The 25,117-nt window shown below is 53.1% G+C and overlaps 1 protein-coding gene across 1 annotated transcript in view; it reads right to left on the bottom strand.

Annotated features, from left to right (window-relative positions):
• Positions 1 to 4,346: 4,346 nt before the first annotated feature.
• KCNK12 (potassium two pore domain channel subfamily K member 12) overlaps positions 4,347 to 25,117 on the bottom strand; it is a 53,770-nt gene continuing 32,999 nt past the window's right edge. Inside the window, exon 3 of the mRNA XM_027620442.2 lies at positions 4,347 to 9,648. Within this exon, the coding sequence (XP_027476243.1) occupies positions 8,747 to 9,648 (902 nt within the window). The 3' untranslated portion in view covers positions 4,347 to 8,746. The remainder of the gene's footprint in view (positions 9,649 to 25,117) is intronic.

Raw genomic sequence — 25,117 nt, 5'->3', positions numbered from 1 at the left:
GGACTTGGAGGTGTGGCTGCCTCAGCACCTGAGGTGACCAGCATGAGGACCAAAGACAACATGCTAAACATGGCAGGTGGGAAGAGAGGAGGAGCCGGCCTTCCTGCCTTACGGCAGCACCTGCCACCAAATCATCCCCTTCTTCTGCTTCTTTAAGCTCCTCTCTATTGGATTTCCTGTTACTTGCAGCTGAACACGTTCCTAACTAACACAGGAAGCACCCTGGGATTGACAGGTGCACTAGACCACAGGGAGATGGGGCAGTTTTTCAAAAGGACAGGACAGGGACATATTGTTCCCAGAGGAAGGGGACAGGAGAACGTCCAGGACAGATAAAGGCAAAGGCTCCACAATGTACTTTGATGGGCCTTCTCAACAGCCCTAATCCGTCCCCTGCAGGCGGTACTACCCCAACCACGGGTATGACCAACTACCGTGGTTTGTGCCTCCTGCGTGGAAGCCAGCAGGGCTGGGACCTGATTAAGAAGAGAAGGACTTGAAGAACCTGATCTGGAGCCATCTGAGGGGGAGGAACAGAGAGGATCGGGGTTGGGTAGGAGAGGTCTATAAACTCCTGTGTTCACTGGCTGCTGAGATTTTGATAAATACCAACCTCGCCCCCACCCCAGCCTGCCCAGCCCCAGGGCGGCCCTGGAGTTGGAGCTCTCTGACCCCAGAGCTCTCTAGAGCAGCCCTATGTAACAGGCCCTGCTATAGTGACAGAAACGGGTTTTATCTGTGCCGTCCAATATGGTAGCTATTAGCCACATGTGAGTGTTGAACTTGAAATGTGGTTTCTGCAACTGAAGAGCTGAATTGGTAATTTAATTAAATTTAATTTTAAATTCATTTGACTGTAAATAGCTGTGTGTGGCTGGGGGGTGCTGCACCGGACAGGGCAACTCCTCAGCACAGCCCTTTATTGGTCCTGGAGGAAGCAGAGACACATAAAGACAAAGGCCTTGAGCTCACAGAGGTTCCCAGAGGGCTGGGAGTGTGTGTGGAAGCTGCAGTCTTCAGCAGGAAGCTGGCCAGCCTGCCACGGGCACGTTTCCTTCCATCCCGCATCCGGATGGCTGGTCCTACTCAGCGCGGTCCATGGAGAAAGAAGGGGCACAAATGGTCCATGTTGGGTTAGGCATTCGGCAGATGTTTGCTAAGTGTGGTTCTTGAAGGAATCCCCGTGGACTCTCTCATTTCTCCCCTCACCCCCTGTTCTCCTGAGCCTCAGAGTGACAGAGCCCAAAGGCCCGGCCCTCACAGGGCTGACATGGACAGGGAGCCCCAGTGAGAGGGAGAGGCCTGCTGGCCATCAGTGAGAGGCAGCCACAGGGCAGAGGGGAGCCCTCATGGCCTCTCGTTAAGCCTTTCTTCAGTGATTCCATCAACATCTGTCCTGTGAACATTTCCCTCCAAATGGAGTAGGCAAGAGGCCAGGGATATAATTTGCTTTGCCCAGACTCCAGTTCTTTTTTTATTTTTTGTATTTTTTAAAATTTAAATTCAATTAATTAACATATAGTGTATTATTAGTTTCAGAGGTAGAGTTCAGTGACTCATCAGTCTTTTTTTTTTTTTTTAATTTTATTTATTTTTGACAGAGAGAGAGGGAGCACAAGCACAGGAAGCATCAGGCAGAGGCAGAGGGAGGCGGGGAGCCCAATGTGGGGCTCGATCCCAGGACCCTGGGATCATGACCTGAGCCGAAGGCAGATGCTTAACCATCTCAGCCACCCAGGCACCCCAAGGTTTTCTCATCAGTCTTATATAACACCCAGTGCTCATTACATCACATGCCCTCCTTAACGTCCATCACGCAGTTACCCCATCCCCCCACTACCCCTTCCCCCCTCCCCTCCCGCAACCCTCAGTTTGTTTCCTATGATTAAGAGTTTCTTACGGTTTGTCTCCCTCTCTGATTCCATCTTGTTTTATTTTTCCCTCTCTTCCCCTGCGATCCTGTTTTGTTTCTTAAATCCCACATATGAGATCGTATGATAATTGCTTTCTCTGATTGACTTATTTCGCTTAGCATAATACCCTCTAGTTCTATCCACGTCGTTGCAAATGGCAAGATTTCGGTTTTTTGACGGCTGAGTAATATTCCACTGGGTTTATATATATATATATATATATATATATATATATATATATATATATATAGACCACATCTTCTCTATCCATTCATCTGTCGACGCACAGCCCAGACTCCAGTTCTTACAGCCAAGAGAGCACTCCATGTCCTTCCCCTCTTTGGTCTTGTCACTTGCCACTGCTCCTGCCTGGGACACTTCCTGCCCCTCATCAGCACACTCAGCTTGGACAGCCTGCCTCTGAGGGCCTTCCCTGACGGCAGGGCAGTGGGCTGGCTGCAATACCCCTAGGTACTCCCACAGCCCAGGCTGTCCTGTGGATCTGTGGCACCCATCCTGCGTACACCCATAGGGTGTACAGGGACAGTGAGGAATGTGCTGTCTTTCTCACCCATGTCTGTCCAGCCCCTGGGGCGCCTGGGTGGCTCAGTCGGTTAAGCGTCTGTCTTCGGCTCAGGTCATGATCTCAGAGTCCTGGGATCGAGCCCCGCTTCGGGCTCCCTGCTCAGCGGGGAGTCTGCTTCTCCCTCTCCCTCTGTCCCTCCCCCCTGCTTGTGCATGCTCTCTCTCTCACTCAAACAAATAAATACAATCTTAAAAAAAAAATTCTGGGGCCATATCTCTCCAGCCCCTAAACAAGAGGAGGGTGGCTGGCCTTAAACTAGACAAGTTACTTACCCCTGTGACCCAGGACAAAATGGGGGAAAGTACCAAAATCCTAGGGTAGGTAAGGGACAGTGAGATAAATATGCAAACTCTTGTCCAAGGGCCTGGCTTAGAAAATATAAGTTCTTTTTTCTTATCTTCTCCTCAGGAGAACAGAAAGGTAACTGACCATAGAAGGGAGAAGGTTGCCAGTCCATTGGGCATGGCTGGTAGCGGGTCTAAAATGGCAGAAGAATCATAGGCCTCCCATTTGAGAAGAAGGTAAGGAGCACCTTGTGCAGGTAAATCCCCCACCTGAGCTGATTACACAGCTGGGGCCCGGGGCGGAGAGAGGAGGGTTGAGGGGCACCAGAAGCCAGGCCCCTCCCACGCCACAGCTGGTGAATGGGTCTTTGCTGGAAGCAGGGTAAGAGGGCTCTTTCATTCCAGAAACACTGCAGGCCAGTGTTTTTCAAACTGCTGGGTGTGATTCATCAGGAAATCAATTTAACAGCTTTGACCGGCATTAAGACAAAACAAAAGAGAATGGAAAATAGGGTACTGAGAGTCACTACAGTGCCATGAAACCTCTGGGGTTGGGGGAGAGAGAGAGTGATTTTGTAGATTGAGGTGGGCGGGGCCGTACTTGAGTGACCTGTAAACTACTTCTCAGGTCCAGGGAGGGCACCCCAGGGAAAAGGATGACCCGGGGACGGGCTGTGGAGTTTGCACTATTATGATGGCACCACGGACAGAAGCAATCATCTAGATGGAACCTTCTTCCCTAGCTGGCCCTGCAGAAGCAGTAGGGGCTACCTGGTCCCTCTCAGGGCGACCCTTTGCATTTGTGGAGAGCTGACACTTTTCAGTTCTCAGCCTCTCATTTACTTTTCATAAGACTCCTGTTGGAGGGGGGGGTGGTACATGATATCATTATCCCATTTTAGAGATGAGAAAACTGAGGATCTGAGCCAGCAGAGTAACTGCCAGATGCAGAACTAGATTTCAGGTTTCCTGGCTTCTAAGTGGGTGCGCTTTCCACACTATGAAGACAGTGCTCTGTGTTTAGAGTGTGGGTTCAAGACCCTCCATTAGGAGTACCCGGGCACCTTCCACAAAACTCCAGTGTCTGCCTGAGCTCCTCCCAGGACTGAAATCAGGATCTCGGGCCTGGGAGCCAGAGGCAGGAGTGGGACGGGGGGCGGGGGTAGGTGGGGGTGGGAGAGATGAGGGGTGGGGAGTAGGGGTGGGGTGGGGCGTGGGCATCAGTATCTTCTCAAGTTGCCTCTGGAGAATCTTGTGCATCACCAGGGTTGGCAACCGCTACCACAATGGGGCCAGTTTCCTCTGCGCCCATCTTCCCACCAGGCGGGGCTCTTAGAAACTGGCCCCCACGCAATTGGGCCAAGCTGCCTGCGAGGTTCATTGGCGCCTCCTGGCTCGGATGGATATCACCGTTGTGTTGCTGAGTAACGTCCCCTGGGAGCTGCTGCTGGGGCCCAATCCAAGGAGCTGAGGTCTCCTGGGGCCCCTGAGAGGAGGTGTGATCAGGGAGGTAGGGAGGTAGGAGGCTCTGACAGACAGACAGCAAACAGCTCAAAGGGGTGGCAGGCTGCATTTTATTCATCGTTAATTTCAACACCCTTCAACTCCTCTCTTGGAGTACTGCTCAGAAAAATAAATGTATTGTTTAAGAAACCCTGCAGGCTTGCCCCGCATGCTCTAACCCCCCTCCTGAGAGAACACAGTAGCATAGAAAATGATCTGTAAAGCGAGGGGGAGCTTCCCTAGGGAGGGGGGGGCGAGGAGGAAGAGGCTGAAGGAAAGGGGAGGAGGGTCTCGGGCCCCGTGAGTACAGAAATCCCATCGCTTCTCAGCGCTTAAGGAGGTGCCTGAAGGTGCCAGAGCTGCTCCTGGGAGGGGGCACGAGTCCAGGCCCCGAGTCCGCGCGGAGGAGCCGGCCCTGGCTCGGGAATGGTCTCCGCAGCCCTTCCCCCACCCCGGCCCGCAGAGCGTGCCGCCTCCGGCCGCCCCGCGAGGAGCTCGCAGTACCGCAACCCTGCAACAGAGAAGCCCCAGCGCCTCTTCCGGACTCGGAAGGGCCCTAAGCAGTCTGTCTGGCTGTGCTTTCCAGACAGTGTGCAGGTGGAATTGTGCTTTTCGTTTGTTAAGAAGGTAAAAAGTTACAGTAAGACGGAACCCGCTGGCCCACAGCTCCTGGGGCCGCCGCCACCTCTGTGGGCTTCCATCTGCCTCGGTTCCCCAGAAGCCTCTCCTTTGGCTGTGAGGGCTCAGCCACCCTCACCCCGGAGCACACAGGAAGAGGGCGTCTGCTAGGAGGCCTATCTGAGGGGTGGAGGAGCCTGCGTAAATTTAGCAGCTATCTTCCACGGTTTGGCTTGGGTTTGGACGCTGGCTTCTATGTAAAACACAGATTCAAATTCATGCAAAATGTACGCGAAACTCCCCCAAGGCGGAGAGGAATTTTCCAGGCCCTAGTCTCCAGGGAGTTAAAAATGGGAACGCTTTCTTCTCAACGTGATCTAGACTGGGATTTTTCCTTGGGGAAAGGGGCTAGTAGCTCTTGGTAAGGCTGGTGTGTGTGTGTGTGTGCACGCACGCGTGTAAGTACACATGATGCTGTGATGTGTGAAGCTCCTGGGCAAATGCCCAGGACTGTCTGGCATTTTCCACAAGCAGAGGGCCTGACACAGCCTGAGCCTTCTGACTTTTTCTCCAGGCCCCGGGGGCTCTGGCTTCAACCAGAGGACAGAGGAGCCTGACCACCTGGCCTCATCAGCAAGCAAGGACATGGGGGGGGGGTGGCTTCCCTACCTGTCTGCTCATCCCAGAGAAGTCCCAGCTGCTCACTAAGACCCTGGCCTCTGTGTCACCACAGCAGGTGGCAAGGGCTGCTTAGAGCCCCACAGCCCCAGCCCCAGAGGGGTGAGTATAGGCCTAAGGTGAGACAGCAATCCCGGGAGTTGGGGGGTGGGAGTCATAGACTGCTAGGAGCTACCAGCCGTGGGTCAAACTGGAGATCCCCACATGGAGGGAGAAGCCACAGCATCTAAGAGGATGGAGCCTTTGCTTAGCCTGAGGTTCAGAAGAACCTGCACCAAAGAAAGGGTTTCCTATCAACATCATTATTCCCGAAATGATGGTAGAATCCCAGTCCTGGTACTCAACGCTCCGCAGGATGGCCAAATAAGCTTGAGGCAGGGGTCTAGGCTCCAGCAATCCCCCTAACTTTGGGAGCCCGTCTTTTCCCCCCCAAGAAGCAGCCACTGACATTTGGGGCACTGAGCTCTTTGGCCTGAGGTGAAGGACAACGATGGAATGAATTTGGGTGGGGGGACTAGGGGAACATGGGCAAAAATACAAGCACGCCATGGGATCCTGAGCTACTTTTGTATGTTGGAGGGCTGGTGTTTCTCTGGGAGGTTGATGAGAAGGAAGGGTCCCTTCCCTGTCCCCATTAAGCCAGGCTTATGGCTCCTTCAGAAGCTTGCTCAAGCTGCTCACAATTGTCTCCTTCCAAAGGCAAAGCATAGAAGTGAAAACAGCTAAGGCTGCAGCATGAGCAATTTAGGTTAGACTTTAAGAAGCACTGCTGACAGAGAAGAATGCCAAGGAAGGTTGTGAGCTTTTCTTCTCTGTAGGTGGGTCCTGCTCCCTCCCGTGGAGACACGGTTCTGTGCAGTCCTGTGCACTGGTCAGTGGGATCCCCTGGACACCTCTTCGGCCTGTCTAGCTCAGAGAACCTCGTTAGCTAGGTCTTAAGCTTCCTGCACTGTTGCTGGGGCTCACTTCACCTGGGTTGACTGCTGTTTTGCCTGCTGTCAAGTCCTCGTGGTCTAGATGCCTCCATCATGGGGAAATCTCACACCCCCCCCCGTATGCTTCAGATCCCCAAGTTATTGCTCGTTGCCTGGGTGACACCTCTAATTGGATGCCTTTTCATCTTCCCTTCTCCTAGAGGGATGGGCGTGGCACTTAATTTCTAGGCCCTCCGAGAGAGCCTTGGCCTAAAGGGCGTGTGCCTCTCTTGGGGTGCTGTCACTGCAGTGTGACTGAAGCCGTGGCTCGGGCAGGGCAGGGGTGCCACCAGCTGCCTGAGTCCCGGTGACTCCTGAAGTGTGGCTCTCTGGAAGCCTACCCTTCAGGATTTAGCAAGACTGACCTCTCTCCTGGCCACTCTGCCTCACTGGCCTCACCTGCAGATTAGGGCCTGTGTTGAAATCCCAATCCCAATCCCAGTGAGAAATTACCTTGAGTAGCTAGGGAGTCATTCAGATCCCAACACATTTTCCCCTTCTGGTCATGAACTGAAGGGGGAGAGGGGAGGTTGACATTCAAGCAGGACTCCTAATGCTGTGTGCATGTGTGTGCATGTGGGTGTGTGTGCATGTGTGTGTGTTCCAGGCACATATGCTTCCTTCACTGCCGGGGAGGGAGATTTCACGGCTTCCCATGCTTCGCAGGCATGCGGTGTGAGGCGTCCTGCTGCTTTTCTAAGACTTCCTGGCAGAAGCTGTAGATACTGGTGGGTCACACGGTGTCTGACTAGACTCTGGCATTTGTCCTTGGGATCATCTTTGTAGATGAGGAAAATGGGCCGACAGAGCATTGTTCCTTCACAGTTCAAGAACCCCATCCTTTCAATGAAAACAGCATCTGACCTTCCTCGAGGTCAGGGACCCCTCTGCAGCAGAGGGTGGAGAACCGGTCCCTCAGCTTGAGGATCGTCCATCGCAAAACTAATTCCAAAACCGCTTCCATCCACCCCTTCCATCAGCCCCCCCCCGCCCCCCGCCTTCCTCCACCTCCAACACAGACTGTGAGTGGAGAAAACAAATTCACTTGACTATCAGTGGGGGCCAAACAGGGTTTAGAATGGGATCTGTCCCCAAAACATTATGGGCTCTGGAACCAACTTCTCTGAGACATTTGCAGGATGGCTGGTGTGGGTTCCTGGTGCTGTGGAGCCCTGACTCAGAGGAGGAGAAGGGGGTTCCAGAGGCTGCACTCTGCACCCTTAAGGGGAAAACGAGCTGCTCAACGGGAGTTAAGAAACGAAATCCACACCAACAAAGCAAGATCTTGTGGGAGAAGACCCAGACATTCCTGATTAGTAGTGAAAAGCATTCCCAAGGATAACGCTGGTGAAAGGAAGGAGGGTTTGGGGATTCTGAGATGGGCCCCCAGCCTCAGAGATCAGCTGGGTGAAGCAAAGCAGGGCTCCTGCAGCCTGCTTGCTCCCCTCCCTGCCGGCCACCCTGGATTTCCGGCATTAAAAGTAGCTGCCCTGTGTGCTGTGCTAAATGCACTAACTCCAGGCTGAGAAAGGCCAGCTGAGCCCCTTACCATCCCAATTTCCAAATCTCGGGGAAATGCCACCGGCCGCAAGTTGGTGCTGTGTTTCATCTCATTGCATAATACTACACCATTCTCCGTGTGTAGCGGCTGTTCTATTTATATACATCGGTAGGCAACATATGGCTCTCCCCACCCCCACCTGTCAAAACTGTGACTACATCACTTCTGACGACCAGAAGGAAGCTGCTAGGCTGGGCCAGGATTCTAAATGATGCGGAGGTAATTCAGAGCCATGAGAAGTTGCACCATATGCTTTGGGGTTGCCGGCTGCTTATGTGCATGGGGACGGGGTTTAGTGCCAGTCCGCAAAACCCAGGGATGGCCCTCTCCTCGCTGCGGTATGCACCGGGTGAGGGTCTGGGGTGCCACTTTCTCTCTCCCTGGAGGAGAATCTGTCGGGGGCCACGGTTCTTCAAGAGGGGACCCACGAGGAAAACAGGCTCGCCCGAAACCTGCCCTGGATAACATCAGGCCTGGCCAAGTAGTATTTCTTTAAAAAAAAAATTTTTTTTTTTTGGTTTGATTTTATTGGGTAAAGATTAAGAAAGCGCCAGCGTCTGAGAGAAGGAAAGCTAACCACGGCCGGCGGCACGCCAGCCTGCCGAGGGTCCGTGGCGCGGCCCGGCGGTCTACCTGGAGGCGCTGGTCTCCGCCAGCCGGTTGTTCATGATGCCCAGCGCGCCCACGCCGCCCGAGAAGCCGTTCTGGCGCGTGTTGACGCACACGCTGCGCGGGTAGCCGTTGGCCGTCTCGGACAGCTGCTTCTGCAGCAGCGCCAGCGACACCTTGTTAGAGGCCGTGAGGTCGCGCATGGAGATGAGCTCGCCCGACAGGCGGCGGCCCTCGGCGTCGCTGTCGCGGGCCGCGGGGTCGGCGCCGAGCGCGGCCAGGCGGCGGCGCAGCCGGGAGCCCGGCGTGATGGCGTTGCGCCGGGAGAGAGGCGCGCCGGGCGCCGGGCAGCAGCGCGCGCAGCAGCGGCAGCTCAGCTTGCGCAGCATCCAGTTGAGCACCTGCTTGATGAGGATGGAGATGACGTTGAAGAGCGAGTAGATGCAGCACACGCCGAGCAGGATGAAGAGGAAGTTGCCCAGGCGGTAGAGCCCCTGGTTCCGGTAGGCGGCGTGCTGGCTGCTCACCAGGTCCCCGAAGCCGATGGTGCTGAAGGTGACGAAGCAGAAGTAGAGCGAGTCCACGTAGTCCCAGCCCTCCACGCTGGTGTACATGGCCGAGGCGCAGCACGACAGCAGCACGGCGAACAGGCCCAGGATCAGCAGCACGTGGTACACCGAGGGCTTCCAGCCGGCCAGGCAGTCGGCCTCGGAGAGCGCCGAGCCGCGGCGGAAGGTGGCGGGCAGCAGGCCGCTGCGGCGCAACTGGCGCTCCCGGCAGGCGCGCATGATGAAGGCCAGCAGCGAGATGATGCGCTCCAGGAAGAGGTTGAAGAACAAGATGGTCCCGGCGCAGCCGAACAGCCCGTAGGCGATGAGGAAGGCCTTCCCGCCCACCGTCGCGGGGGTGGTCATGCCGAAACCTGCGGAGATAGGGCAGGGGTCAGCGAGGCCCTGGCTGGGTGGGTGGCGCCTGCTGGGCGTAGAGCCGGGTGGGCCTACGAAAGTGCTGGCGTGGCTTCTACCCTGAGTGGCTTCACTCAGTGGAGGGGAAACGGTGCTTGGACATTTCTCTGTCCCTTGGCAGCACTAGGCATGATTCCCGATCGGGGCAACGCCTAAACTGCTGGAGGAGACACGGCCCCTGGTCTCGGGGATCTGTAGATTGAGATGGGTGGGGCAGGATGGTCACTAGGAAGGACCCATGAAGGCGCAGGAAATGAAACCACTGCACAGGTGCAGACCACTGAGATACCTACAAAGCTACAAAGAGATGTTTTGTTTTGTTTTTAGAGGTAACCAATGGCACACATGGGCCTACTTAGGACAGAATTCCATAAAGGCTTCATTTTAACTGGGATTATTAGGGACCAGGTAGAATGTGTTCAGTCCAGATAGCTGTGTGTGATGCTCTCTGAAAGAGGGTTTATGAAACTGACAAAAAGATTGTTTGAGAATGAGTCCACACCCTTCAGAGAGTGAGCTGGCTCTGTCCTTGAGTGTCCGACTTGGGGTTTGATCCCAGGACGCTGGGATCATGACCTGAGCTGGAGACAGCTGCTTAACGGACTGAGCCACCCAGGTGCCCCTATCAATCCACTTCTGCAGAAGGCTTGACTTCCCACCAGTGCGCTCGGGCCCCAGCCATCCAGGGCAGCGTAGCTCCGCCCCTCCCACTGAGCTCTCAGCCCACTGCCGCTGTGGTCTCCTCGTGGGACCCATGTTTGCCTCACTCTGGTTATAGAGGGGGTTTAGTCTCTTGGCACAAAGATTCACTGCTGCTTGGAGTCTGAGCTAGAAATGGGTCATCTGTCTGAGCAGCCCCGGACACCTTTCAGCACCTATGCAGCAAAAGTTCAGGGGCATCCTGTGAAATTTATGCCCCACGTCAGGAGGGCTGCCTGTGTGCTGCTATACTAGTGGGGCGAGCCATGCCTGGGAACTCGGTGGAGAAGAGTTTTGTCTCCTTTGGCTTACTATTTCCTTAAAAGAGCCAGAGAAAAAAATTTTTTCAGTAATTCCTTGAGCCTATATACTAATCATTTTCTAGATTCCCTGGAGGAAATCTCAATTGCCTAACCTCGGTCTTCATCTTATGCTTAATCACTTAAGTTAGGAGAAAAGCTTATGACGATACCCAAGTTGAAGAAGATGAATTATATCCCTAGATTCAGATTTTGACCACAAGAGAGGAAAAACAAAAACACCAAAACCATACTAGCAGTGTAACCAATTTAATCGAGGGATTTTTCCACACTTTAAAGCCAAACCCAAGGGGTGCCTGGGTGGCTCAGTCGGTTAAGCATCTATCTGCCTTAGGGCTGAGCCCTGCATTGGGCTCCCTGCTCAGTGGGGAGTCTGCTTCTCCCCTCTCCCTTTGCCCCTCCCCCGCTCGTGCTCGTGCTCGGGCTCTCTCTCTCCCTCTCTCAAATAAATAAATAAAATCTTTTAAAAAATCTTAGGAAAAAAAAGCCAAACCCAAGTTCTTGAATTCACAAAGAAATCAGCTCTGAATCCATATGGTTATATGTGGAGTGAAAGTGTTTGTTATTTGTGTGTCTGTGAGCACATTTATATGAAGTCCTAGATCGATGACCCAAATATCCAGCACCATAACCAAGTCACGGTCTATTCATACAAGGAAATAGACAACAACGAGAACGCATCAACCACAGCTACTTGAAATAATATGAATGAACCTCACAAAAAGAATGTTAAACAAAGAAGCTGAACACCTTCTGTATTATTCCATTTATAAAAAACTCAAAACCAGGCACCTGGGTGGCTCACTCAGTTGAGTGTCTGCCTTTGGCTCAGGTCATGATCCCAGGGTCTTGGGATCGAGTCCCACATTGGGTTCCCAGCTCAGCAGGGAGTCTGCTTCTCCCTCTGCCCCTCCTCCCTCATGCTCACTCGCTCTCAAAAAAAATCTTTTTTTTCCAAATATTTTATTTATTTATTTGACAGAGAGACACACAGCGAGAGAGGGAACACAAGCAGGGGGAGTGGGAGAGGGAGAAGCAGGCTTCCCGCTGAGCAGAGAGCCCGATGTGGGACTCGATCTCAGGACCCCGGGATCATGATTTGAGCCTAAGGCAGATGCTTAACGACTGAGCCACCCAGGTGCCCCTCAAAAATAAATCTTAAAAAAATGCAAAACCAAACTATAGTAATTTTTTTAGGGATGCATTCTTGGTTGGTAAAATTATAAGAAAAATCAAGGAAGTATTTTTTTTTAGTTTTTATTTACCTGAGTAATCTCTACACCCAACACAAGGCTCGAACTCATGACCCCAAGATCAAGTGTTGGATACTCTCCCAACTGAGCCAGCTAGGTGCCCCTGCTCCTTTTTTTAAGTTTTTATTTAAGGGAAGTAATTTCAATAAAAGTCGGAATAGGAGTTTCCTCTGGGCGTGGCAGGGGGTTAAATGGGAGGGGATACAGGGACCTCTGGGGTGCTGGAAATGTTTTGTTAATCTGGATAGTGGTTACATGGGTGTTGTATAATTATCTGTGCGTTTTGTAAGGGTTTTTTTTTTTTTTTGTACTCTCATAAGAAAAACTTAAAAAAAAAAAAACCTAGACTCTTAACGGTAAGGGACCTTAATTCTAATCTACCTCTCACAGTATAGGTGAGGGAGCAGGGGCAGAGGGGACATGACCTATAGCTCTTTGGGGATAGATACCATACATGGCTTCTAGCCTGGTGCCTAGACCATTCTACCGGACACTGCCTCTACACACTGAGGAAAAACAGCACCTCTAATAGGGGATCCCTTTGCTAGATTCTGGAAGAAATGGAAAGTCCTGAGCCTGGAAAATGAATACTTGCCTGAGAGAATACTGAATGGGATTTTCCCAATCTTGAGGATTTTTAGCTGAAGTTTCAAACCTAACAGTGACATGTGGTATGTTATCCCCAATTTGAAAGAGAAGTCCTAGATACATCTATGCTGGATTACTAGAAGACCAAAACGGGTCTGGTTATTTAGCACGCCCCACCCCACACCTCCAGGCTATATGGAAAGGCCAGAAATTACCCAGGGGTGTTGGGAGATGGTCATGAAGCAGCAGAGCTTCTGTAGTAGAAGGTGCTGTGCCATCCCGCACCCACCCCCAGGGCAAGTGATGGGGGTGCGGTCAAGAGCACCTCAAGCTGCAGCAGAGAGCGGGCAGCTCACCTCCGGAGGCTAGCCAAGCCGCGGGCACAGGCAGGCCCAGCCAGGGTCACTGGCTGCAGTATAGTGGTGGTTTGGGGAGAGCCGGAGGCATTTCCTAGAGTCTGAAGCTGTGCTGGAGAGTTCTCTGGATGGGAGGCTGGCTGAAGTAGCCTATGCAGGCAGGGGTGGGAAGAGGGGAGCAGTCCGCACTGCCGAGACGCTTGTTGCATCAAGGGTGTGTGAGAGTGACACGGTGGAGCGGAAGGCAGCCAGATCTGAAGAGACTCTGCCCAAGAGGGTTGCTGCTGGACAGAGGGGCCCCTAGCAGTAAAAGGCTAAGGGGCAGGGTGCTGGGGCAGCACTCAAGGTCCTCACAGGCAGTAGGATGGAGAGGGCATGCCCACTGAGGGAATAGCGCAGGGCAGTGGTCTCCAAACACCCAGAGAGGAGCCCCATGAAAGGGCACGTCTGTCCCAACAGTGGCCATGGCAGCGCCACCGGCAATAGCTAAAGAAAGGATTATAGTGGGCCCAGCGATGTCAGACCAAGAGCGAACACACTGCCCCTCCCACACCGCAAGCCCCTGAGCAGAGGGCCAGGCCTGAGCAGGAGGGAGAGGCTAAGCTTTGATTAGAAGTGAACTTGAAGACTGGATTTAGATTGGATTGAGATCAGACTGGATATCTGAGACTGAGTTTCAATTTTAAAGCGGCTGGTACTTAAAAAAAAAAAAAAAAAAAAAGACTAGTTGGAAAACTCCAGCATTTGCCCAAGATGTGAAGGGATCCAAAGGGAAGTTCTTTAAGACAGCAGATGAAGAAGAGGCCATTTCCCAGGTCAGCCCATTGAATAAACTGGTTCCACCTGGATTTGCTCCCTGGAGGGAAGGCCACCCTCGCCCCCCCACCGACACCCCTCCAGCGCCAGCCCCGCAGGCCTCCTAGCTTCATCTTTGCAACAGCTGTGAGGGAGGCACAGCCCACTCCACAGACAGGAAACCGTGGACCAGGGGGTTAAGTCGTTGCCAAGGCCCCACAGCCTGGAAGGGTAAGCGGAGAAGGAAACCCAGGTCCGCCGGGGCACACCGTCCACGTCCTTCCCACACTGCCTTCCGAGGGCACCGTGGGGCCTCCATTCCTCCTAGAAAACCTAATTTCCATCCTCCAGGGCTGGCAGCCAGGAGAGCGCTTTCACATGGGGAGGCTGACCCTCAGTCACGACTTCTGTCCCCAGCAGTCCTCTTTTCCCTGGTGGCTCTCTTTCCACGGATCATTGCTGGGGGGAGGGGCCGCTGCTCCTCCTTAATGTTCCCACCAAGGTGGACTCTTCACCCCTCTTGTGGCGCAGTGAAGACAAGCATGGCTTTAGAACCAGACTCAACCCCGGGCTTGGTTAGGGACAGCAGGCGGAATGCAAGGCCGAGGGCACCTCTACTTTTGGCTAACGGTTGGGCTGACTGCCCACAGGCAGGGGACTCATCTGCCCCTTGGGGCCCTCACAGGACTGCCCCTATCTGACCTACCCCCCCTGAGTCAAAGGCCATGCCCTTCATCAGGAGCATCCTCACATTCCTCCAAACTCCCCCATGTCTGGCTTTCCGGTCCCTCTCTGGAGCTAGATATCCTTTTTTTTTTTTTTTAAGATTTTATTTATTTGACGGAGAAAGAGTGCGCACAAGCAGGGGGAGGGGCAGAAGAAGAAGGAGAAGCAGACTCCCCGCTGAGCAGGTAACCCAATGCAAGGCTCCATCCCAGGACCCCGAGATCATGACCTGAGCAGAAGGCAGACACTTAACCGACTGATCCACCCAGGTGCCCCCCCTTCTCTCTTTTTTAAGATTATTTATTTGACAGAGAGAAAAAAACACAATCGGGGGAGGGGCAGAGGCAGAGGGAGAAGCAGACTCCCTGCTGACCAGGGAGCCCAACATGCGGCTCAATCCCAGGACCCTGGGACCATTACCTGAGCCGAAGGCAGACAGTTAACCACCCAGGCGCCCTAGAGCTGGGTTTCTTGTTGAGGATGTGTCTGTTCCCTTGATGACGGGACTGAGAATGAGATGAGTTTCCTCACCGACCTTCCCTGAGGGGGTGTGGCCTTATCCTAGGGCCCCTATAAGGCACGGCACTAGATATGCCGCCAGAAGACCAACATCCGCCCATTCACTCCTTCAGCAAACGCGGTTTGGCAGGCTTTATGCTAGGCTCAGGGATATGGTGGAAAACCAGACAGAGGCAGTTCCTGCCCTTGTAGAGTGGCTAGCTGGGCTGTCTTCTTAGAGGTTTTGTACTGACTTCTATTCCTCTGCTGCCGCAGGCTCACCCCTGGGCCAGGGCACAGCGTTGCCCTGCTGCCCCCACATAGAGGCTGGGCCAGAACTTGTTCTGGGGTCTCCTCATGGCCATGACCACAGGCTCAAAATGGTGCCGAATGCTTGATTGTCTGTGGTACCCTCCTCCCAGAAGGAAGGGGATAGACTAAGAGTCTCTCTGGCAGCACAGACGGTACCCAATCAAGTGTCCCTCTCACCAGCCCTATTCCTGAGGTCTGGCTCTGCTGTCCACTGTACCTCCTTTTGCTTTCCTACAGACGACACTGTCTGCTCAGCTCAGGAGATAGGGTGGAGGTGGCATTTTACCCTCCTTCCCCCATTCACACTCATAGACTCAGAGCTCTGGCGGGGAGAGCGCTGAGGCCTTGGGGTCAGGCTTCTTGCTGAGGGCTGGGGGGGGGCAGGGGGGCTGTCTATGCCTGGCCCTGCTGTCTAGCCAGGTGCTTCCCAGAGGGGAGGAGCAGTCCCCCAAGCTCTGACAATCTCTGGTGAGTCAGGCTGGCCCTGGAGAGGGGCCTTGAAGCCTCAGCCAGAGAAAAGGCAAACCCAGGCATCCTGAGAGTCCCTTCCTTCCCCCAATCACACCCTGCAGAGGCGTAATCTGTCCCTGGGTTCGCACCAAGCCTGCTGTTTTGTTTATGCCACAATTGATCTGCCATCCCAGTTTGCAAAGAGCAGACACTTGGGGGCTTTATTATGCCACTTTGACAAAAGCTGTGAAGCTCGTTCCCACAGCCTGTCTGGTGCCGCCTTCGCAAGTGGGGCCCTGGTGACAGGGCCTCTGGAGTTCAGCTCAAAGAGGCTGGAATGGAGATGGGGAGACCAGTACTGATCTGTATCGGGTGCTCCTGGTGGGCAGCCTCTAGGCTGGACACTGGACACATATCCTCTCATCCAACCCCTCCAACCACCCTGTGAGGGAGGCATCATCAGCCCCAACAAGGACATGGGCTAAGGGAGCTGAAGGTGGTTGGCTGAGTTCCAGTTTGTAAGTGACTGAGCTGACCCTGAAGCCCTTTCTGCTGGGCCAGACAGAGCGGGAGTCTTTGCTCTTCCCCCCGGGGAACATTTTTCTGCTGGCTCTACAGTGTCAACTTGGAGAAGGGGAGATATAATTTATAGCCCAATCCAGTATACTTTTAAGAGTAAAAGGGGCACTAGTAATAATTACCCCAGGACAGCATGTAGAAATCAGGGCTGATCCAAGCAATTTAACATTTGTTAAAATGCAGATTCTATCTAAAGCAGAGGCCAGTTAGCTCAGTTGGTTAGAGGGCGGTGCTAATAAAAATGCAGATTCCAAGGCAGGTCCCACTCCAGAGGTTTATTTTGTGGGTCATGAAAAGGGTGCAGGAATCTGCATTTTAACAAATGTTCCCTGATGATTCTGATGCAGACGGACTAAAGCCCGGTCTTTAAGAAACGATGTTATAAGGTAGCCCTGAATGCCCTACTGGTCTGAATCTGCCCGGTTTCAAATATTTTGATTTATATAATTTCTTAGTTTCTTTTAAAAAATGGCTTTATTGAGGTATAATTAATATATAAAATTGTAAGATATTTAAAGTGTATATTGTTGATTTAAATTTCAAGTGGCCTTAAACACTTGTGGTGGATATTGTAGCTGTCTCCTTAACCGCACCTCCCACCCCCCAACGCCTAGTGAGGCAGCAGGGCCACTTGAAGAACTGACCCAAGTCCAGGGGCGGGCTCCGCGTTAGTCTAGCCAATGGAGATGACCCCTCCCTTACCGTGATTGGCTCAAGGATGGATAGGCCTAAGCCAATCAGTGCAGGGCATTTTTCAGGCTACAGAGATGGGTGCAGGAATGGGCGTGTGACCCCATGCAGGTGAATCAGATGAAAGAAGAGTTTCTCCGATGGGTTTTGGGCAGAAAGATTGTCACTCTAGAGCTGCCCTGGATCTGGAGGGAGCGGGAAGTAGTCCCAGGAGTGGCTGGTAGCCATCTATGGCCGTGAGGTGAAGCCAGCCTTAGATGAAGCCGACACGGCAGGAGGCCGAGTGGAGGCAGCTGAAAGAAATGAGGCCATCAGGACCCCAATGAGCGGTCAAATCAAGCTGGCCATGCTGCCCAGCCTACCTCAGGACTGCCAGTTGCTTGAGCCCATAAACCCCTTTTCCTGCTTACACCTTCCATGACACACAAAAAAACACACTCCAATTGCTGTGACGGTGAAGGGCCTGGGCGAGCAGCTCAGGAAATAGGAAATAGGACCAGACTTGAACTCAAAGGTTTGACCTCTGCTGTGGCCTCTATGGGCCAAGTGTGAAGCAAGTCGCTACCACGAACTTCTCTGAGCCTCCATTTCTTCATCTGTAAAATGTAAACCTCCCAATGTGAACACTCTTTGTAAACTGTAATAGGATATGCCCAAGTATGCTCCTCAAGATGATAAAACAGACTTAATGGTGGTGGGGAGAATTCCCAAAAGTAAAAAGAAAAAGTGGATGAACGTGAAACAAGTTTATTTATGGCAGGACTTTTCAGAGCACTTATTGTGTTACTGTGATTTATGAATCTCAGGGGGCTGTGCTAACACTCTCCAGTGTTCCCCATACTAATCTGACCACAGATTGTATTTAATTGCCTCTGGTGAACTTGAGTGTTTCAAAGAATAACCTTTGGGAAATGCTGCATTCTACCCTCATGAAGACTTAAGGCTGAGACATTTTAAAAAATGCTTGAGGAGTACCCACATTTTTCAACAGTCACCGTGACAATGCAGTGCCTAGAATAGCCCCTGCTATGCAGAACGTGCTCGAGCTAAGCTTGTCGAGTGAATAAATAGACTCTCCCTCTGCTTGTTTGGAGCAGTGATTCCCAAACTAGATTGCCTAGGACCCACCTGGGGATCTTGTTGGATTCTGGGGCAGGGCTCCTGATTCTGCATTTGTAACCTGGCTTCAGGTGATGCCACTACAGCTGGTCAGTGATTTTTATTTTAAGTAGCAAGCACAGATGACATACAGCATTAATTACCTTCGGGGCCCGTCTCCACAATGAGACTGGAATCCCTCGCAGGTGGGGCCACATCATATTCGCTATTTGGAACTATGTTTCTCAGGTTTGAATCCTAGCTCCACCACTCCCTGGCTGTGTGTCTTTAAGCAAATTAATTAACTTCTCTTTGCCTCAATGTCCTTATCTGTAAAATGCAGATAACTACCTCAATAATTTTTTGTATTGAGTTAATATTTGCAAAATACTTAATGCCTAGCACATTAGGAAGTCCTTAATAAAGATTTATTACTAATCTTTCTGCGCTCTACAGTGAACCAGGGAATCTTATGTAAAGTAGGCAATGATAGTTACTTGTTGACCGAATGAAAGTAAAAATTTTAAGAACCTCTCAAGTGTGAGAGTTAACTATCAGAGACAGTGGGAAAGCAGAGGGGTGGGATGGGGTCAACAGACAAGGATGGGCAAGGCCTCATTAGGGTTGCCAAATAAAATACAGAACTCCCAGTTAAATATCAAATCACTTTTTAGTATAAGTATGTCGCAAACACTGCATCAGGCACACTTGCACTAAATGATTCATTATTGGGTGCCTGGTTGGCTCAAAGGAGCATGTGACTCCTGATCTTGGGGTTGTGAGTTTGAGCCTCATGTTGGGCACAGAGATTACTAAAAGAAATAATAAAATAAAAAAATGTTATTGTATTTTAAAAAAAGGGAGTGTTATATATTAGGAGCACCTAGCTGGCTCAGTCGGTACATCATGCAACTCTTCATCTCAGGGTTGTGAGTTCGAGCCCCATGTTGGGTGTAGAGATTACTTAAAAAATAAAGATTTACTTAAAAAAAAGTTTCATTATTTATCTGAAATCCAAATATAACTGGGTGTCCTGTATTTTTATTTGTTCAATCTGGTGACCCTACCACGGCTGCACTTGTCTGCTTGGCACAGTTCTCTGGGAAGCCTTCCCCAACGTCCTCATCTCATTTGATCCTTTCTGACTGGCTGGACGAAGGATTAACAGCCTCACTTTAATAATCAAGGAACCTGAAGCTCACTGGAGGCTGTCCTTACTCAAGGTCAGGCTAGCAGCCAGGCCCTCCCATGCCCTTCCGTCTCCAAGCAGGGAGCAGGGGGAGATTCCAGGTGGGATGTGGGGTGAGGGGTACGACTGCCGTGAGGCTGCTCTGTGGCTACAGCTAAGACACTGACTCACAGGGAGAAGGAGGGCGGCTCCTCCTTGGAAGAAGCCTGGACCCTTGAGAGGGCATCAGGCTATTGGGCCAGAGAGACTTCCCTGGGACATGAGCCCCAGCCCTGGAACCTTGGGGCTGCCTATTCATCCAGCTCTAATCACTACCCTGAGGCCAGGGGAGGGGGGCATGGGAACAACTCACCACCCTGGGTAAGCACCAAACATTTTGGGAGAGCTGGGGCTGGAAAAGTCACTAAAGCATTCCATGAGGAATAAAAACGTGGCAGGGGCTAATAATAGCTGACATGTACTGAGCCCTCACTACTTCCGGGCCCTTGGCCAGGACTTCAGGTATATCCATGCATTTCATCCTCACGACGACTCTGTGAGGCACTGGGTTTCATTCATTCTAAGTCACAGCTTTTTTTCCTTGAATTTTAACATGCCTGAAACCAGGATGCTTCTTACAATGATGACCTGACACAGTTTATTTGGCAACATTTAAAATTCTTAATGGCATACAATACTGGTGCATTTATAGTCAATGGTGCAGTTATAATCTCAGATGGGATGAACCACAAGTGGGATGTTATTATCATCCCCATTTGTGAGATTAGCAGATGTAGTCTCATTTAATAGATAAAGACTCTGAAGTTAAATAACTTGCCCAGATCACACAAGTGGCAGAGCCAGGACTTGAGAGTGGAGGAAGGAGCTTGCTGTGTGGTAAGGGAGAGAGTCAAGTGCAGGGGAGTTCGGAAGAAAGAGAGGTAGGTTGCTTTTGGCTGGAGCAGCAGAGCTTCACTCCCGGCTGCACGGGAGAATCACCAGGGAAGACTTAAAGCTGTCCCCAGTGCGCAGGCGCGCCCACACGAGCGCAGGTCAGAATTCGGGCTGAGGTCCTCCGGCAGGAGGGTCTGGGAAAGACCGACCGAGGAAGGCGTCTTTGTCCAGAAGGCTGGGTGGGGTTTCGAGAGGGAGGAAGTAGAGGCCCGGCCTTGAGAAAAGCATGCGCGCTGGAAGGGTGCCGTGCACAGGGCCAGGTGTGCGGGGGGCTCACCCTGGCCCCCCGACAGTGTCCGGTAGCTCTCGCGTACCGAGTGCGTGACTGTGTGGAAGAAGGAAGAGGACGATGTGGGAGAACTTCTCATCCACCTTGTTCTCAGGCTGAACTTTAATGGGAGCATTGTGGGAGTGAGGCCTCTAGAAGCTTCTCCAGCATCTGAGCCGGCAACATGCCCTACCTTGGACAAACTTACAGGCTCCGGAAACCTCAAGCTGCCTGAGACAAAACTGGCGAGTCTCCATTCCTGTTCCTGCAGGCTTGGGAAGGGCCAAGGTCACCTTTCTTGGAGGGCTGGGAGCAGGGGCTTTGGCGTCAGGCTCTTGCCTCACTTGATATGGGGCAACATTAACATGTTACTTCCCCCTCGTAAATGGCCTGCTGACTGCCTACCTCCGAAGGTTATTGTGAGGGGTCGGTGGGGAGATGGTTCCCCCAGCTTCCCACAGTGCCTGGGGCATGCTGAGTGCTCACCAAGCAGCAAGCTTGACTGGCAAACAGCACGGGAGAGGCACGGCCCCTCCATCACAGCTCAGGGGCATCAGGTGAAACGTGCGAGCCAAGGGCCAAGCCGTGACTCGAAGTTTCAGCAGCCAGAAAGAGCTCCCCATCTACACACGGCGGACCCGACGCTCCCACTGAGCGCTTTCGCCTCCCCCGCCTCGGTTTTGCTCGCGGTTCCAGGTGAGTGGCAGCACGCCCTCAGGCTGTGCTCGGCGCTCTGGCCCCTGCGCGGGGCGGGAGGCCCGGCTAGAGGCAGGCACCGCCTTCCCCCGTCCCCACTTCCGGCCAGGCAGCGCGGCCGGGATGCTGGGATTCGCGGCGGGCGCGGCCCTGCTGTATTGGTTGGCGCTTGTGGGTTTGTCTAGATGGCCGACTCCATGGCCACCTTCCCGAGGACAGCAGCCCTTGGTTCCCTTCTCTCCACGGCCGAGCGTGGGGTGGGGCTCCCACGGGACAAAGTGGCACCGCTGGCAAAGCATCTGGGGAACGTGGGCCCCTCCTCTCCCGCGTGCTTTTGGCTTGTTCTGGGGAAGGCTTTGGGATGAGCTTTGTCTGAGGAGAGCAGGTGGGGGGTGGCTGAGAGGGAGGCGGCCTAGGAAAAGAGGACTGAACACCCCCCCCCCGCCCCCGCCAACAAGCTGCAGGCTGGTGATGTTTCACATTAGAAAACTTTTGGTAAACCGTGAGCGATGGGCAAGTGACCCCAAGAACTGGTCGTGAACCTTGGCACGGCTTTCCTGGCCCGCCGGGGCTCACTTGAACCTCCTCCTACTCTGTGCTGCTGCCGTGGGATTAAGGTTTTCTCTCCTCACCAGAAATCATTCAGCAAAATGAGTTCTTAAAAACCAGTTAACTACTTCTGCCTCCGGGTAGCTCCCGCTTAACAACCTCTCCCAGCAGTTGTCAAAGCCGGGCCCCGTGGAGCTGGCGGGGGGAGATGAGTCATTTACATGGAGCCTATCCTCCGTCCTGCCCCCCAGATCTGTCCCTGCCTCTCTGATGACAAATTCTTCTCAGGGATGAGATCACTGCCCCTCCTGCCCCCCCATCCCCAAAGAGCAGAGCCCTAGCCTCAGCCCAGGAGGGGGGGGGCGCGGACTCCAAGGCTAGGGGAGGCAGAACCTTCCCTAACGGGACACAGGCCTGGCGGGCAGGAGCCTGGAGCCGGCCTGGTGACATGAGGAAAGCCTGAGGCCCGCCCTAGCCTCGCTCCTTGCTCTTGGACCTCTGGGGCCCCCATAGGGCTGGGGGAGGGCTGCTCATTCAGAGAGGAGCTTGAGAGCGCGCCTGCTTGGAAGTGTCACTACAGTGTCAACTGAATCTCCTGTCACCTCAAGTCCTGGATCCGTAGGGGAGCAGTGGTTTTCAAGCCCATGGTGGTTCCCGTAGAGCAGAGTCTTGCTCTCGCACGGACAGTTCACCTCCTCTCAGTCAGTTCCGCTTTCATGCACCCCATCCTTCATCCCTGCCTATGGAGCTGCAAGCCACATTTGAAGGAGGGCCTCCGTGCCCTGCTAAGGGGAGACACAGGGAAGGAAGTCGGGTGCTGGGAAGCTGGGTTCCGAGCCCTCAGGGACAGGCTCCCTGTGCACAGCGGGGGCACTCTTCAAGGCCCTGGTCTGTATGCGGAGTTGTCCCAGCACTTGGCTCCTCCCCCTACCTCTCCTCAAAGGAGGCCTGTGGGCTGCTCCAGGGGAGTGAAAAAGACAGGAGGCATGATGTGGACAGCGTCACTGTGGAGAGCTGCAGCTGGGGAAATGCTCTCGACGGTTCCCGCAGAACCCCGTGTCCGCCCCGGTGCCCACTGACATGCCCCCTGCCCTGTAGCAGACAAGCTAGAGGGGCTGCCACAGTGTCTCGGCACAGGGGTCTCTGTTAGGGCTTGGCTGTGTCGGGAGGATTGGACTTGTGGCCTCTGGACTGAGGTTAAGGCGCCAGGAGTGCCTCTTCCTCCAAATGGGGCAGGGTTGCTCCTGGATGTTCTGCTCTCAGCCAACTGCAGGGAAGGGTGGTTGATCACCAGCTCGCAGGAGGTGAGGGATGGGGGGGACTGTGTATGGAGCCCTACCCCATGCCCGGCATTCTGCTCTTGCTTTCCCAGAGGTGCCCCACAGAGCAACTCCTGGAGCGGGTGCTTCTGGTCCTTATTCAGGTGAGAAAACCAAGGCCCAGAGAAGTCAAGTAATGAACAAAAGAACACCAGCACACAGGTCCCAAACCCCATACCCACGGCTCTTTCCATCACCGCCCCCCCCCCCCCCTTGAGGCCCGATTCAGCCTTTGGCTCAGAGAATACCCTGTGATCGGGCCCTGAAACACCACACCGTGATGGGGCAACTGTGGCCGAAATGCCTACCCTGGGTCTGTGGCATGAGTGTGCCTCAGATCCTGAGTGACAGGAGATGGAGGCTGGGGCTCAGTGGTGTTAAGGACCTTGTCCAGGGTCACAGACAATGGCAGACAGTGGGATTCCAGCTCAGGTTTGCCCGTCCCCAAATCCCACATTCCTCATCAGCTTGCCTTTAGCCTCCCTACCCCCATCCACAGAGAAGCCTGATGCCTTGGAGCCCTCCTTCTGCAGACTGTCCTGGGCGGACTGTCCTGCTCAAGCCACACAGAGCTCCCAACAGGAGGACCCGGAATTTCTCAGACTGGCACTCAAGGCCCTGACCCACTTTTCTCGCATCATCTTCCCTCTTTGAACCTCCTTCCTCAGGTGCTCGGGTCCCCTCACTGTCTTATGCAGACACACATTCGCTCACCAGGAATTCACGGAAAGCCTGCTCTGTGTCAGGCACTGGTGGACAGGAGGCGAGCAGGATGGGCAAAACTGCAGCCTGCACAGAGCCTTGTGTGGGGCAGATGCACCACAGACACCCCCCCGCCATGCCTTTGCATCTGCCGTTCCCCACCGTGCAAGGCCTGCGGTGACTTCTTTCCTCTCTTTACATTTCTCTGAAGCCCATTCATCACCTGGCAGCACGTTTAGCTGTGTGGTGGCCCCTGTGCTGTTGACCGTGTTCCAGAGTGTTCGTTACCCCTTTGTGCTTCTCTGTGTTGCCTTGTCAACGAGGATGCAGCCCGTGTCTTATATTTCCTCTCTCCCTCCACGACGCAGGTGCTCAGGGAACAGCTGCTAATTCCCAACGGAACTGGCACTTTGTCTAGTGGTCACGAACAGGGCCTGTCTCAGAAACATGGTTTGCACCTTAGCTTGAGTGAATTCATCTCACATGTTTTTGAGATCTGCTCTGTGCCAGGCATGGGGCGCGGGAGGGAACAGTGTGTGGACAGTATCTATCGTCCGGGCCCGGCAGCCAAAGGCCACCAGGAACACACCTGCAGACACACAAAATTGAGTCTCCTGACTCATTGCAACAAGGGAGGTGTACACCGTGGGGAGCTGGGGGGCATCTCCACCGGTGGGTATCAGAAAGGACTTCTTTAGCATTTGGGCTTGAGTTAGGTGATTTTGGGGGGTGCTCAAGGAAGCAAGGCTTTGCTCCGGATTGGATGCTGCCAGGGAGCAGGGATAATTCTAGGAGAGGACATTTTAGTAACTGTTACCTAGAAGGTGGGAGTAATGGAGCAAGGCCAGAGCCGAGGTCAGAAAAGCAACTGTAGTCTACTCATCGAGACCAGAGAGGGTGTATGGTCATGTGGGCGGCTTGGATGATGTTCTTACATGGTCAGTGTTCAGACATGGTCATGGGTGAGTGGTTTTGTTTTTGTCTAACCCCCTGTGGTCCTCAAGTGGCCTTGTCTGCTGTCGGTGCCCTGTGGGGTTATGTTCCCTGTCCAAACACCCCAGCCTAGTTGTGAGCGTGGGCCCGCTCCTGGCTCCTGGGGGCTGCTTCCGTCTTTCTCAAGATGGTTCTGCACCCAGCATTCCCTAACAGCATTTTATTAGATGCCATTCATTTTTCTTTTTAAAGAAATTCCTTCTAAGTCTTTCAGTTTATTAGGAGGAAAAATATATATATATATGCATGTGTGTGTGCATGCACATGTATTTAATTCTGTAAGTGGAACATACCTCTAAGTTGTAGAACTATGGGTGATTTTTATTTTAATTTTCTCCTGTATGCTTTTATAAATACTTCACATTTCCTCTGGTACAAATGGGATAGTCACTACTTTTGAAATTGTAACTTCC

This window comes from Zalophus californianus, chromosome 8, assembly GCF_009762305.2.
Source record: "Zalophus californianus isolate mZalCal1 chromosome 8, mZalCal1.pri.v2, whole genome shotgun sequence".
NCBI lineage: Eukaryota > Metazoa > Chordata > Mammalia > Carnivora > Otariidae > Zalophus > Zalophus californianus.
This window is presented reverse-complemented; position numbering and strand designations above follow the sequence as displayed.